Raw genomic sequence first — 15130 nt, 5'->3', positions numbered from 1 at the left:
AGATTAAAAATCTAGAGGTATTAGCAAGATTAATTTTATGGACATGTTCCTAATTTTTTTCTTTTTTTCTTACTGAATGAAGACAATTTTTTTCAATTTAATTTTTTTTTTTTTTTGTGTACAGAACCCTCATTATGCCATATAAACTGTGTTTTTCATTGCGCGGATTTCGACTGTGTGGTGCTTTCCCAAAAGTAACCCCCTCGCAAATCTGGGATGACTGTATTATGTATCCAACAGGGTTCTAGCAGTTGTGTTTCAATACTTATTTAAAAAGAAAATTTATATTTTGTGGTGTCATGCTGCTAATCTATAAATATATGATAACCTTATAAGAGAATATACAGGGCGATAAGCAAAATCCTTATCCATTGGGGAATTTGGGAACACATGATTCTGTTGGTGTAGAAGTGAGTATATACAGGAAAAGGTCTGTGAGATGCAGTAAGTTAGCTACTAGTGTTCCTGGTTGCATCTCTTGGAAGTTAGCAGCATTAAAAATAAAGTCAGCTTTAAAGTTAAAGAGCATTAGTAATTTAGTAGAAATCCACACTCCTGCAGTAGGATCCTGTTCAGTACAAAAAAAACTTTGTACAACTGTGGATCAGACTTGCTTGCCCTATGTCATGGCTAGAAGATTGCCAGGCTTGCATTTGGAAACTCAAGCCTGCATTTTGATAGATCTTGAATTTGCTCCATTTTATCAGTTAATCCTTTTATTTGACCCAAATAAAGAGACTGTACAGCAGTATTTCTTAACCTTCTGCTTTTCATGATCCATTTTTTGAGCTAAACAAAATCCACAGTTCTGTGGTTCTCATTACTGTTCATAATATGCTTACTTCATGTATGCTCATTATATTAAACTTATGTTTTTTTTTTATGGTACATTGCAAACTCCTCCCCCACTTCCAAGTTATCCTTCAAGACTCTTGAAAGAAAACTTCTGTATAGCACAGAGTTATACCCTGAATATGCAGCTCTAACCTGTTGTGTGTTGCAACAAATATTATTCTATGCATTTGGGAGAGTACTGTATATGTTCCAGATTGTGTTTCAAGATACACCAGGATGCACTGATAGGCTGTGACAGACATGTCCTGAAATTAATTTCACTTGTGTGTCTATGAGTAATCCTATTCTAAGAGTAGTGACTGCAGATTTATATTAAACTATTTAGCTCTAATTTGCAGTTTGCATATTTGTGCTGTTTAAAACTAGTGCTTTTAACTTCCAGGATCACAAGGATATAGCGTATTGAAGGTTCACGAGCCTTTTCCTCATGTACACCCTAACTCCTGACGTTATCAGTGAAGGAAAAAAGATTAGTAGATTGTACTGAAGAAGAAATGTAAAGTAGAACATAATATAACATAAAAAATAACTAATTTTTTCTATTATAATAGGGCTTGTATCCATTTTTTGTAGAATAGGCAAAATTTGAATGAAAAGACAAAAGTCTCCAAAGTTATTGTTCTCTCAGTTGTATGGGTGCTACCATGGATTGTTTACATATTAAACCATGAATAAGTTATATTAGTTATTACTTATTTATGGTGTAATAACTTATTACTTATAAGGGCTATATTGTTAATGAAACAAGTAAACAATTTTGATACAAGTTAGAGCATTTCGAGAGGAAGGAATTTATTTATCATGTTCTAGGAAAAATATTTATATTCATGTACTTTCATATATTTTATTGCAATTAAATTAAGAATCAGATGTTGATTTTTAAATATAAATGAATTGCATATAAAATTATTTTATAGTTTGTATCCTTTAAAAATGTAAAAAAATGTATACATTTGCCCTTATTTTAGAGAAATCTGGAATAAATTTTTGGAATTTGAATCCAATATTGGAGATCTCTCTAGTATTCTGAAAGTTGAAAAGCGAAGAGCCATGGTAATTGAAAAGGTAATATGCTTTTAACTCAAAGTAGCCAATTCAAAAAAAAAAAAAAAAAGTTGCTTTTAAGGAGGGTTTTTAGAAGAAACTTTGTGTATTTTTTGCTGACATTAATTGATTGAAGATAGTTGAATTTTCTCTATAATGTAATTTTTTAACAAACAGTAAAAATTTATTATTAAAAGTAAGGCATAATGGACAGTAAGCATCTCTTGTTGGTTTTTGAATTGAAGGACCCGCCATCTAAATTATTGTCATTTATTATTGCCATGAAACGCTGTGATGGTACCAAGATATATTATAATACATTACAGTGTTATAACATTACAAGAGTACAGAAAGTAGGAATGCTAATTTTGTAATTTTGAATATATTTAATCTTGTTTTGCATTGTATATAGAACAAGACCTTACCAGATTTACTGACAGTTTGAAACAGTACATCTCAGACTGTTGGATGCAACAAGAATTCAAGTTAGGTGTATTGTGGTGATTCTCATCATAATGCACCTAACTTGACCTAACATACTAATCATAAAAATGTTGACCTAACATACTCATCATAAAAACTTGACTTCATCTACTTGACCTAACATACTCATCATAAAAACTTGACCTCATCTACTTGACCTAACGTATTCATCATAAAAACTTGACCTCATCTACTTGACATAACGTATTCATCATAAAAACTTGACCTAACATACTCATCATAAAAATCACAAGTATAATTGTCTGAGTGGATCTTGATCATTAGTAGAAATGTTTGAGTGAGGTATAAGTTAAAAATATTAAGAGAGACACGGGTTTAAAAAGCGACTTATTTATATTGTCACTGTGCCAAGAGGATGGAATCCCGGGGGGTGGGGTGGGGGGCTGCAAAAGTTAGGGTTGATGGTAAGCAAAACAATAAACTGATTAAAGCAATCTTTAGTGATTACAGTCTGACACTGTGATTGCTTACAGAATAAGGACAAGATATATACACATAGAGATATAATTTAAATACTTTATAACATTGAAAGTATTCTCACAGGCATGCTAACTGCATGCTGCAGTAGCAGCCAGTATTTTTTTTAAAAAGAAAAGTTCAAACGTAGGATGGGTAGCTCCTCATTGCAGGACGGTTGTAACTCAAGCTCTCCATCAACTGTAAATGATGTACCTAGATTCACAACTTAAAATTTATAATACAGTAGATATTCAACTTCAAGTTTTAAAATAAACACAACTTCACATTATATTGACCCTTAAGCATCCACACAGTGCCTTCTGTAGATCACAAGTTTCTAAAGAAAGAAAGAATGAATGATAAAATGTGTTTGAGTTCTATTCCAGTAATGTAATTTAAATTTTTTTAACAGCATTTTAAAAAACAAAAATTGTCAGTTATAAGTTAAAATGTGTATTCTGTTTATCCTCATTTTATCATATGCATTTCTATATTTCAGTTAAAAGAATTTGAAGGGAAAGAAACAGCTCTTTTAGTAGATAGGTACAAATTTCTTGACCTATTCCCTTGTACTGCATCAGAGTTAAAATCTGTTGGTTATAAAGTAAGTATAATTGCTTTAATAATTTTTTTAAGGATTATAATTATTTTCTCAATTACAATAATTGCATTTCTTTTTTTTTTTTTTTTTTTTTTTTTTTTAATAGTAATTCTAAACACAGATAGTTGTTGAAATTTGGAGTTCTGTAATCGCAACCTCTGGAAACTAGGTGCCTGCAAGGAGACCTGATCGAAATATTTAAGCCTTTAAATGGATTGAATAAACTAAATGCTTATGGCATTCGTTATTGTTACTCTTTCTCGGACAACAATACAATACAAAATATAAATTTAGAAAAAAAGGATGATTGCAGGATAGCCATGTGAAAATTTGTTTTCAGCTGTAGAGTAACCGATTGATTGGAATAAACTTCCATCTGGTGTTGTCTGAGAGCCAGTAGTTTGAATAACTTTAAAGAAGGATTAGACAACTTATCAGAAGGGATGGGCAAATGAAGTGATTAATTTTTTTTGAATTTAAATAGAGAAAAGTTTTTTCTAGAGAGATCAGAACTAAAATAAAGAAATGCTACAAAGTTACTTCTCTGAGGAGTTTGATGTTAAAATGTGGATAAATGCTGGCTTATTGACTTGTATTCTTATTGGTTTAAAAGAGATATATAAAACAGATGCCAATACAGAAGAACAGTGCCTCTGTTATAGGGGATTATTGATTAATTTGATTCCCTTTTTTTTGAAGATTCATGGACTTTTAGGAATGTTTGAGTACCACCTACCCATGTATAGGCATAATATTGCATGGGTAGAGTAGATTTTAAATTTTTACAGTTAATAGCTGCCCAGAAGAAATGTAATGCTGTAGTGGCTGAAGAAGAAGCCTGCCTTTGTGAATGTAAAAGTAATGATAGTTGTCATGCATTTGTTGTAGTAGTAGTAGTAGTAGTGGAAAATGATGCAAGAAAGCAACCATATAAAGCATCAGCTAAAAAAAAAAAAAAAAAAAATCTACATACTTCACCATCCATACCCACCAAGAATGTCTAGTTCTTCCTTGAATTTATTCACACTACCCGTTTCCACAACAACAGATGAAAGTTTGTTCCAACTATCAACCACCTGCTGGCCAAAGGCAAACCTCTGCACATCTATCTTACCATCCTTCCTCAACTTGAATTTATGGCCCTTGTGGGTAGTGTCAGCAAGAGGAAGAATGACATCAACATTTAGCTTACTCAAGCCATTCAAGGTCTTAAACACCTCTATCAGATCTTCCTGCAGGTGCCTAGTCTCCAGACACTGAAGTTTGCAGAATTGATGCCTTTCTTGGTAAGAGCACCCTTTTGTTCCCTTCACTAATCTTGTTGCCCTTCTCTGCACCTGTTCCAGCAGATCTACATCCTTCCTATAATATTCAAGGTATGGCCTAACCATGGCCTTGTACAAAGGAATAATCACCTCCTTATCCCTGCAAGCAAAGTTTCTGTATATCAATGACAAAACCCCACGAGCTGTCCTGGCAACCTGTCTGCACTGCTTGGAGAATTTCATATCTGACTGCACAATTACCCTGAGATCTTTTTCATTTTCCACTTCCCTGAGTATATTACCACACAGTTGGTACACTAATCTGGGATTACTGCTACCCGTATGCAGTCCCTTGCATTTGTCAATGCTAAATTTCAATTGCCATTTCTCAGACTATTGACCTGGTTTTTCTAGATCTTGTTGCATAGCTCACCTTGATTATTGTCATTAGCCACCCTGCCAACCTTTGTATCACTGCAGATGTAAACATTAAGCCTGTTATGCTTTATCAATATCATTAATAAATATTGAAAACAACAATGGGCCGAGCACTGAACCCTGCGGGACTCCACTAATAACATTAGTGCACAATGAGCAGTGCCCATTGATAAGCATTTACTGTCTTCTCTCACTCAAACATCCCTTTATCCATAGCAGCAGCTTGCCCTTAATGCCATATTGCTCCAGTTTGTACAGCAGTCTTTTATGTGCAACAGTATCAAAAGCCTTTCTGAAGTCCAAGTATATGATATCAAAATTATTTTTTGAATCCAGTTCCTTGTTTACCGTATCATAATAACCTATCTGGTTGATTAGACAAGACTGCCCCTTAACCAATCTGTTCGGTGACTGCAGTGTAATTGTATTACTGTCCAGATGGTCCTGCATTACTTCTTTAACCAGTGACTCCATTATTTTTCATGGAACAGATATTAAGCTAACAGGTCTGTACCTACTCATGTCACCTTTTGGTCCTGTTCTATGAATTCAGGATACATTTGCACATCTCCAGTCCATAGGGATCTCCCTGAATCCAATGATGTTCTCATAATTATAGCTGGTGGATTGTCTATCTTCTTTGCTGCCTCCCTTAATATAACTGGATAGATTCCATCCCACCTCAGGTATCTTTTTTATGTTCAGTTCAACAGTTTCTCTTCCACTTTCCTTTCAGTTATAACAGTTATTTAGCTCATGATATTCTTCTGGCATCCCCTCTCCTAAAGAAATTCTCAAGTGTGAACGTAGATGCAAAATACCTATTCAATTTGTCAGCAACTGGAGCAGGATCATCAACAGTTAATCCATTGACATTGTGACCAGTGTGATTCATTCCCTTCCTTCTACTGTTAATATAAGCAGTGAAGTCTTTGCTGCTTCTTTTTAGTGCCAAGAGGGGCTAGAATTTAAGGTTAATTCAATAAAGAACCACTTCTAGAAATCTGAGGGGTTAGTAAAGATGAGCATAGACAAGCAGCCCTAATATAATAACCGTAAGCCGTCATTCATGAGTTGACAATTTCTCAAATTTTCCACTTTACTCATATCTCCCACTTTTTTCTTTTTTTAAACTAAAACCCCAAACATGCAGCATTTTAGAACCTTTATTACTTAGTACCATCTGTGGGTTGAAGGTTGAGAAGACGAAAGAATAACCTTGTTGATATTAGGCTGAATTTCTGTAGATCATAATTTTCAGGAAATATGTGTCAAGGGAGGTTGTTCCAGAAAATGGAAGCTGAAGAAATAAATGAGGAAGAAGAACAGCTGCCCATTGGAAATATATATCGAAAAGGCATGTAGAAGTAGTAGGATGTCTATGAGATAGAGAATGGAGAGAATTTGTAAGAGATGGGCCATTAATTAACCTAACTGCCCTCTTTTGAATGGAGTCTAGAAGCCTGTGAGAGGTTGTTGTGGCACAGCCCCAAATGCTGGAACAATATTCCATGGCAGGGCAGATTTGAGGTTTGTACAGAATGCGCTGTTTGGAGAAAAGTAACACAAAGGGTGAAAGAGAAAAACCAGTTTTTTAGATGCATAGGAAGAAATATTTGTGAAGTGCTTGTGACAAGAGAGATTAGAAGTAAGGGTAATCTGTAATAAAGATATATGATCTTGTCTAGAAATCTGAGTGTCATTGAAGATAGGCATAGGAGCAGAAGAATCCTTTTTGCAAGATATAAGATAGGATTGCATTTTAGAAGGATTGAAATTAACTAAGTTATCTTTGCCCCACTGGAGAATTACCTGGCAATAAGAATTTAAGGAATTGGTGGTGGATATTTAAGAAGTTGAAGCTTTTTTGCAGGGTAAGTCTTCTCAAACTGGAAGGTGGAATGCACTGTACTCAACAACAAAACTATGGATAGTCAATGGAAGAAGGCCATTAATATACAAGAGGAAAAGAGTGGTAGTTGTTAGAAGAGTAGAAGTTGGATGGGAGGGATTTGTCAACGTTTTTAGGAACTTGCTGGATGTGAGCAAATTTCCAAGCAGAGAGGAAAAACACCAGTAGAATAAGAAAGTGTAAAAAGGCAACACAGAACAGGAGTAAGCTTAAGAGCACAGGTTTTGAGAACAAGTGGAGAAATACCATCAGGACTTGGCACTTTCTTGGTATCAAGACTTCATAATTCTTCTGACATCCTTTTGATGGATGACCACAGGAGGCATTGAATGCAGAGTACTGGGACTGGTAGGAGATAATTTACTAAGATTATCAGAAGAAAAGTAGGATGCTAACAGGTTGGTTTTATCTTTAGCTGAGGTGGCTATAGAACCATCGGGTTTTGACAGAGGTGGGAGGGGGAAAAGTTGTGGCCAGTAGCTTTGGCAAGAGACCAGAATTCCCGACTACCATTTGGACAAGAAGCAAGTTTTCTGCACTTAGCATGTTCAAAATCTAGTTTGGACTGATTAATAACTGCTTTACAATTGTTGCGAGCTTTGGTGTAGGCAAAAAATTAACCTGGAGATTTGGATGCAAGTCAATTGCAGTGTGCAACATGCTTCTCCCTTAGTTGGTATTAAAAGTCTTGTAGCTCTACCTGAATGCTTCCTTTTGGAATTTGCTATTGGTAACTTCATCTGTTGGTCCCATTGCATAGAATATAAAAACCATCTGAGACCATTGTCGTCACCCTTGCAAAAGCCCTTTCCCTTGCCTTTGATAATAGTTACATCTTTGGGTAGATCCCACATCAGTACATTGTGATCACTGCCACCTAGTGGATCTTTCATTTGCAGAGTGTTAATGCACGAACAGTCACTGCTGATAATCAGATCAAGATTATTGCTTTCTTTTGTTTTCTTGTGCTACCTTAGATTTTATGTGCTTCTTAGCTTAGACCATAACCCCCACTCCCTCATCTTTTCTGCTCTTTCTCTACACATTGTACTCACCATTTCAAATTCTGGATCCCTTTTTAGTAATCAGTATCTTGGGGAGGAAAAAGCAAGAAATAGTTTAAAATGGTTAAAGTTTTACTCTTTATTCTGACATTACATAGGATAATAAGAACAAATAGTATCTTCAGTAATAGTGGTCTTATTATCTGAAGTAATATATTTTGCAAATCTCCGAGCTGCATTGCAGGTGAAATCAAAACTCTCTAGAAGATTAACATGGATATCTGAATGTGGCGCATTTGTTTACATGAATATAAAGCCATAAAGAATTTTTTGTGTAGTTATACACTGAAAGGACAGAATTCATGGGATACCTGGTTCATGGGCAACTTGACGCTGTTACCCTCTCACTATAGGACAAACCCACCACTTGGCAGGTATGTAGGTACGCTACATTCACGTAGACAGTAATTCGATGTCAGTATGGTCTTGAGTTAACCGACTTTGAAAGAGGGATGATAGTGGATACCCAACACATGGTCACTCTATTGCGGAGTTGGTACAGAAATTGCACTATCCCTGTTCGACAGTACCAAGAGTGTATCAGAATATGCCATTTCCTTAATAACATCTCATTGTGGACAGTGTTGTGGGCAGAGAAAGGTGGTGAATAATGTGAGACAGACGTCAATGTCTGTCTCTCATTGTTTCAGCCAACCGGAGAGCATCAGTGGCACAAATCACCACTGGCTTCAGCAAGGGGGTGCCTCCGTAGCCAGGTGGGAAGGAGCAGCAGTGCGTAGCACATGCTTCTTGATTAGACCGGGGTTCGAGCCCGTCACCACCAAATATGGAGGATGCGGAAAGGTCAGGGAATGACCACCGCATATCCCGGAGCAATATGGCCTTAGTTGCTAATGCTCCTAAAAACCAAACAACAAACAACAAGCTTCAACAAGGAAAGTGCCAGAAACATCTCCAATAAGACTATCAGGGGATCATTAGCCGTAATAGGTTATGGGAGCCGCCTGGCCACCAGGATCCCATTGCTAACACCATGACACAGGACTCTACACCTCAAATGGGTGAAAGAACATAGGCACTGGACCTTGGATGATTGGAGACGGGTCTCCTGGTCCGACGAGTCCTGTTTCCAGTTATTTCAAGCAGATGGGAGGATGCATATCTGGTGGAAACTGCACGAAGCTATGTACCCTTCATGTTAACAAGGAACTGTTCAGGCAGGTGGACAGTTGGTATTGGCCTTGGGCATGTCCAACTAATGCACGTTGGGACCTCTGGTATGTCTAGATGCATCTCTGAAGGGTCCAGGTTACATGTCCATCCTTGCAGACCATCTGCATTCCTTCATGGTTATTATGCACCTACAGGGCAATGGATCTTCCAGCAGGACAATGTGCCTCCCCTCAGAGCCATGGTGACTAGAACATGATTCAAAGAGCATGCCGCAGATTTTACCACCATTGGCCTCACCGTTCACCGGACATGAACCCTGTTGAGCATCTTTGGGATGCTGTGGAAAGGCCCGTTCGAGCTTTGGATCCTCCACCCAGGAATGCGACGGAATGCAGCAAGCATGGAAATACCTGTGGAACGCTTCCATGAACTAGTAGACTCAATGCCTCACTGCGTAACTGCCCTTGTACATGTGAAAGGTGGGCCTACTTGTTACTAGGTAGATATCCCATGATTTCTGTCCACTCGGTATACTTCTTCAATTAAAAGATAATTGGTGAAGCAGATCGAAACTGAAGACCATGCTGATGTAATACTAAAATTCATTCTCACATAATTTTAATAGATATTTAATTTTTAAGTTTTGGTTACTAGGTTCCTACATATTTTGACGCTGAGCAGAGTTTTGTGGTCAGTAGCTTTGTTGATTAATACTTATATCTCTCCAAGAGGTTACGTTGAAGAAGTAATAAGAGGAGGCATACATTTTAACTAATGATAGGAGATAGTTTCATTACCTTAAGGCTGCAACTTGTAATGCAGTTTTAATAAAATAAAAATTTCATTTTTTTGGCTCTATGGAATCTATTATTTTGATTGAAGTTGATGAAATCTTTTATTTTGGCAATAATAGATTGTTAAAAGTAACAGCCTTGCACTTGAATGCATACCTCAGCTTGCTGAATTAGCAATAGCCAAAATATTTTGTAGTTGTTTCACAGCCACATTCCATTCATGCTGCTATTCTGTGGTATCCAGAACTTTTGTTTTATACACCAGACTCTTTAAATGACCCTACAGGAAGTAATCAACTGGTGTTCATGTTGGGTGACTCTTTTCAAACAACAGAGCCTCCCTGTTATGTCTACCCTATTGAGTTGGTAGCATTGGAGTGAACCCTTGTTTGTTGGCTAAAATGAAAGGGCCATCATGCATGACATACAAATCCATATCCAGAAAAAAACATCTGCAACCAATCAACAAAATATCTTCTAAAACGTGCCACTAGGCTTGGCTACATGTTCTAGAACTAAAAGTCCTGTTCACTAAAAGCTGTAGTTAACTCACCCCAGCAGGAGTAGGGTTTTCTTCTACAAGCTTTCAGGCTTTTCAGCCCACATGCTTATAGAACTTAATACACAATGGTGCAGTATGATCTAAATATGGTTGATGTGCCTAAAACCAAAACTTGAACAAGAACTATAACAGTGCAAAGCTTACTTCATTAGTAAACAGCATCTGATTTATAAAACCAGAATTTTGGACATGACAACAGACGAGTTAGTTTCTATCACCAAGGAATGTGCCAAATGTGTGGGGAACCTGTAGATCAACACCGATTTGTTGTGGATCTCTGAATAGCATGTTAAGAATTTTGTCTTCAGTGTTTTGATGGTAGGCTTCTGGTTGCCCTGGAAGCTTTGCAGCATAGCAAAATGTACTAAATTTCCTGAAACCTATCTATGGCAGCAAATATTTAACAATTTGATAATCTTTTGTTTGTAAAGTTTTTATGGTAATATCATCTTGTGTATTTTCTCCAGCACAACCATACATAAAATATATATATTGCATACTCAGTATTGGAAAATGAAATCATTTTTGTGAAATTAAACAACACCACTGTTACTGAACAATGCTTCAGCAAATGACTAATATTATACACAGATCTGATGTACCATAATGTGTTGGTTTTAAGGAGGGATTTTGAGAGACCTACCCATCATTTTGAGATCACATTCTTTCAACTAAAACAAAAATATCACCCTTTTATTTGCAACTGTAAATGGTGTGTTGGTGCATTCATAAAAAAATTGAAAAATTATAAAATTACAAAAAAAGACAGGAGACAGGCATAACATCAGTAAGGTTTACCTCTCGAGCATTGTTCCAGAATCAGACAGGCATAACATCAGTAAGGTTTACCTCTCGAGCATTGTTCCAGAATCAACATCTTCAGCTGATAAGTATACTGCTATGGAGGTTGAGGGCTGTGGAGATTTAGAGGGGGTCGGCCGCTTAACCTTACGAAAGAACATATTAATGGATGACTGGATGGTGGCTTTTTTCTTTTCATCATAGATTTCTTTGTAGCAAGCAAGCATATCATTCACCCCTCTGTTAACTTTTAAGAATCGTTCACTGTCAGGATCCATCTTCTTAAACCTTGCCATTGCCAATGCAATTTCACGAAATGCCATTGCCAGCTCTGGTGATGAAGTGTCTCAGCTCCTCATTTGGTTCATCTTGAGCTTCGTCAGCATTTTCTTCTTTCACTATCGCTGCCTGCAAGTCAATAAGTTCTTCGTTAGATAATTCCTTCTCTTCTTCCTCTGTTAACTCCTCCACGTCTTTGATAATAACCTCCAACTGAAGTAGCTCTGCAACCTTTACAGTCTTATCTGCAACCTCTTCATATGATTCGTCTTTTTCAAACCTCTCGAAGCCTTTTACGTGCCTTGGGCATATTTTCTTCCATGCACCATTTAAACAACTTTTAGTAATTTCTGCTCAGGCCTTATTAATGTTTAAGATTGCATGGTAAATATTATAATATTTCCAAAAGTCTCTTAATGTAAAATTTTCTTCACCGTCTACTGCAGACAATGCCTGAGCAAATGTTGTGCATAAATAGTATGCTTTTAAATTTGAAATAACACCCTGATCCATATGTTGGATGAGTAAAGTTGTGTTTGGCCGTAGAAATATGACTTTCACGTTCAAATTGAAATCATCTAGATGCATAGGATGTCCAGGAGTATTATTATTATTATTTTTTTTTTATTATTATTATTAGCCATATGGTGCAAGGAAGCCTGAGGCTTATGCTGCACCAGCCAAAAAAAAATTTCTGAACTACCCGGGAGGAGAGAGAGAGAGAGAGAGAGAGATTAAAGGGAATCACCAAGGAAGAGAAGAATGATGATATCCAGCTCAGGACCCTGGGTATGCCAAGCCCATACTCACCAGATATGAGCCCCTGGGGTTGAATATCTAATAGATGCAAATCTTGCAAGGAACGTCGTTGTCTTTACAATATTTTTCAACCTTGGGAATGAAGCAGCATTTAAACCAATCCTTAAAGAGCAATATTGTTATCCATGCTCTCTGGTTTGATTGGAAATGCACGAGTAGGGTGGCTTTATTGATGCCCTTAAATGCACTAGGATTTCCAGAATGGTACACAAGCAGTGGTATTAATCTGTAATCTCTCCGCTGCATTAGCCCCAAGCAAGAGTGTGGCCCTATCTTTTGAAGCCTTGAAACCTGGCATTGTCTTTTCCTCTTTGGCATTGTATGTTCGATCCGGCATTTTTTCCCAATACAGAGCAGTCTCATCAACGTTAAAAATTTGCTGCGTTGAATAGCTGCCTTCATCAATAATTTTTTCCAACACATCACAAAATTTCTCTGCAGCTGCAGAATCGGCACTGGCGACTTCACCGTATACTTTAATTTTTTGGAAACCAGTGCGATGCTTGAACCTATTAAACCACCTGTTGCTTGCCACGAACTTGGCTTGGGGTTTGCCGTACTTATCCTTAATGTCTTCATAAATACTTCTTGCTTTTGCTTGAATGGCCATTGGACTCGGGGCACTTGCTTCTGAATCTGATTTTCCATCCATATTATTAATAGCTGTTCTATCTTTGATATAGCACCTGAACACTGTTTTGTGATCACTGTTTATCTTAAGTGCATTGATCCTTTGATATGTTCTTTTATACGTGCACTATCCTTTAAAATAGTATTTACTGTTGAAGCAGCGAGATCTAATTCCCTTGCAATAGATGACAAACTTTGTTCTGGTTCGTACTTAATCATTTTCATCTTCATTTCTAAATCAATTTTGTTTTGTTTCCTAGCACTGCCAGCACTTGCACTTTCTGTTGCTCCCCTTCCCTTGATTGTTGCAATATGTAAATAGGAATGAAGAAGTTTCTGAAAATTTGTTTTTTATATGATTGAAGATTTCAGTGAAGGGGAACACATTTCGCCATAATACCATAACGTAAAAACCCACAGAATTCCAGTTATCGGGATTATTGCAACTGGAATAAGATTGCATTTACTATCCGTTTGTAATAGATTGGACTAACAGAAAAGCCCAATAAACTGGAAAGTGCAAATTGTTTTTATTGTTTTTTGGTCATGACCTCCAGAAACATGCTGTAGAAAAATATCACAAAGGTGTTCAAAATTGATTTTTATTACTGGAACATATGATAATGGTGAAAGTGTAGTGCAATTTCCATTATAAATATGACCTTTTAGAGAGATAAATAGCTTAGTAATATAGCGAAATTTTCAACTTCCCAAGACTTGAAACGAATTACAAAAAAAAAAAAAAAAAAAACTGTTATTGGGTTCACATTATAATATTTTCACAATACCTCCATTTATCCCTACAGATGCAAAATATGTTTCCACTTTTTTTTCAGTTTGCACCAACTGGCAAAAACTTACGTAAAGTTGAATCTGCGTAAGTCGAGTATTACGTAAGTTGGGGAGCTCCTGTAATTCAAATAACGTGGTTGGCGACTTAGTGCTTTAGAAAAAATTGCTTTCGTTCTGGCAACCAAATTATCACACAACTCAAGGCAACTTTGAAAATCATCACCAACAAAGGAAAGTATATGATCCAAATAGGTTGTGTGAACTGCATTGGGAAGCACACCTTTTAAAAAGAAATGCTTCTTTGTATAGGCTGCATTGTCTGAAACCAGTGCTACATCATTAAAGTCAATGCCAATGCTAGTTATTGTCCTTATAACAAGCACCAAAATTGTAGCATTATTAACTTATTTGAGAAATTCTGTGTTAACTAAAAATGCCCTGGAATCATTTATACATGGCAGTTTTTTTTTTTTTTTCTGGAGACTAGCTGCAATATATGACTGCCAAAGTTCAAACACTCTTGGTACATAACATTCTCGTAATTTTGGATTATTGGCCTTTTCCATTGGAATGTTGGCTACCTTAAATGCCTCAACCAAATCCATGAAAAGTTTATTTTTTTCAGTAGCAGCAGCCATATGCCATTGTTGGCAACTTGTTATCGTAGTCTAGCACTTCAGATCTTCTTTACCCAGATCCTTTGCTTTTCACTCTGAAAAACAGTTCTCAGCGTTTTTTTATTGATGTTCAGATGATCTATTATAGTTTTCCTATGGATATAATCTAATGGCACATTACCGATTTTGAACCAGAACATTCCACCATCAATGTAAAACTTATCTGCTTCAAATTCTGACGCGTGTTGAGTTGGACTAATGTTTATAGATGTCTTATTGTTTGTTCATTTTTTTCTTTTAATGGGTGACTCAATTGAATGGATTATTTAATTTATTTACAGTTTTTTAAACTTAAAGTTTAAAAATTATGTAATCAAATATACTTTGTGCTAGTCTACAACAAAAATGACATTTTCTCATCTTCAGTTAAGGTCATTCAGAATTTATGTGAGGCTAACAACATCTAACACCTCTGTGAGTCATCTCATCAATCAGACTTCTGTGATGACTAAACACCAAGTGATCTTGGTGTTTAGTCATCACAAGAGTGAAATAAATTC

General features: G+C 36.4%; 1 protein-coding gene across 1 annotated transcript in view; it reads left to right on the top strand.

Annotated features, from left to right (window-relative positions):
* su(f) (cleavage stimulation factor subunit su(f)) overlaps positions 1-15130 on the top strand; it is a 189490-nt gene that overhangs the window by 150331 nt on the left and 24029 nt on the right. Inside the window, exons 16-17 of the mRNA XM_090370516.1 lie at positions 1824-1920; positions 3362-3466. Of these exons, the coding sequence (XP_090226642.1) occupies positions 1824-1920; positions 3362-3466 (202 nt within the window). The remainder of the gene's footprint in view (positions 1-1823; positions 1921-3361; positions 3467-15130) is intronic.

Source organism: Mastigoproctus giganteus, chromosome 3 (assembly GCF_048544385.1).
Source record: "Mastigoproctus giganteus isolate SK-2022 chromosome 3, ASM4854438v1, whole genome shotgun sequence".
NCBI classification, from domain to species: Eukaryota; Metazoa; Arthropoda; class Arachnida; order Uropygi; family Thelyphonidae; genus Mastigoproctus; species Mastigoproctus giganteus.
This window is presented reverse-complemented; position numbering and strand designations above follow the sequence as displayed.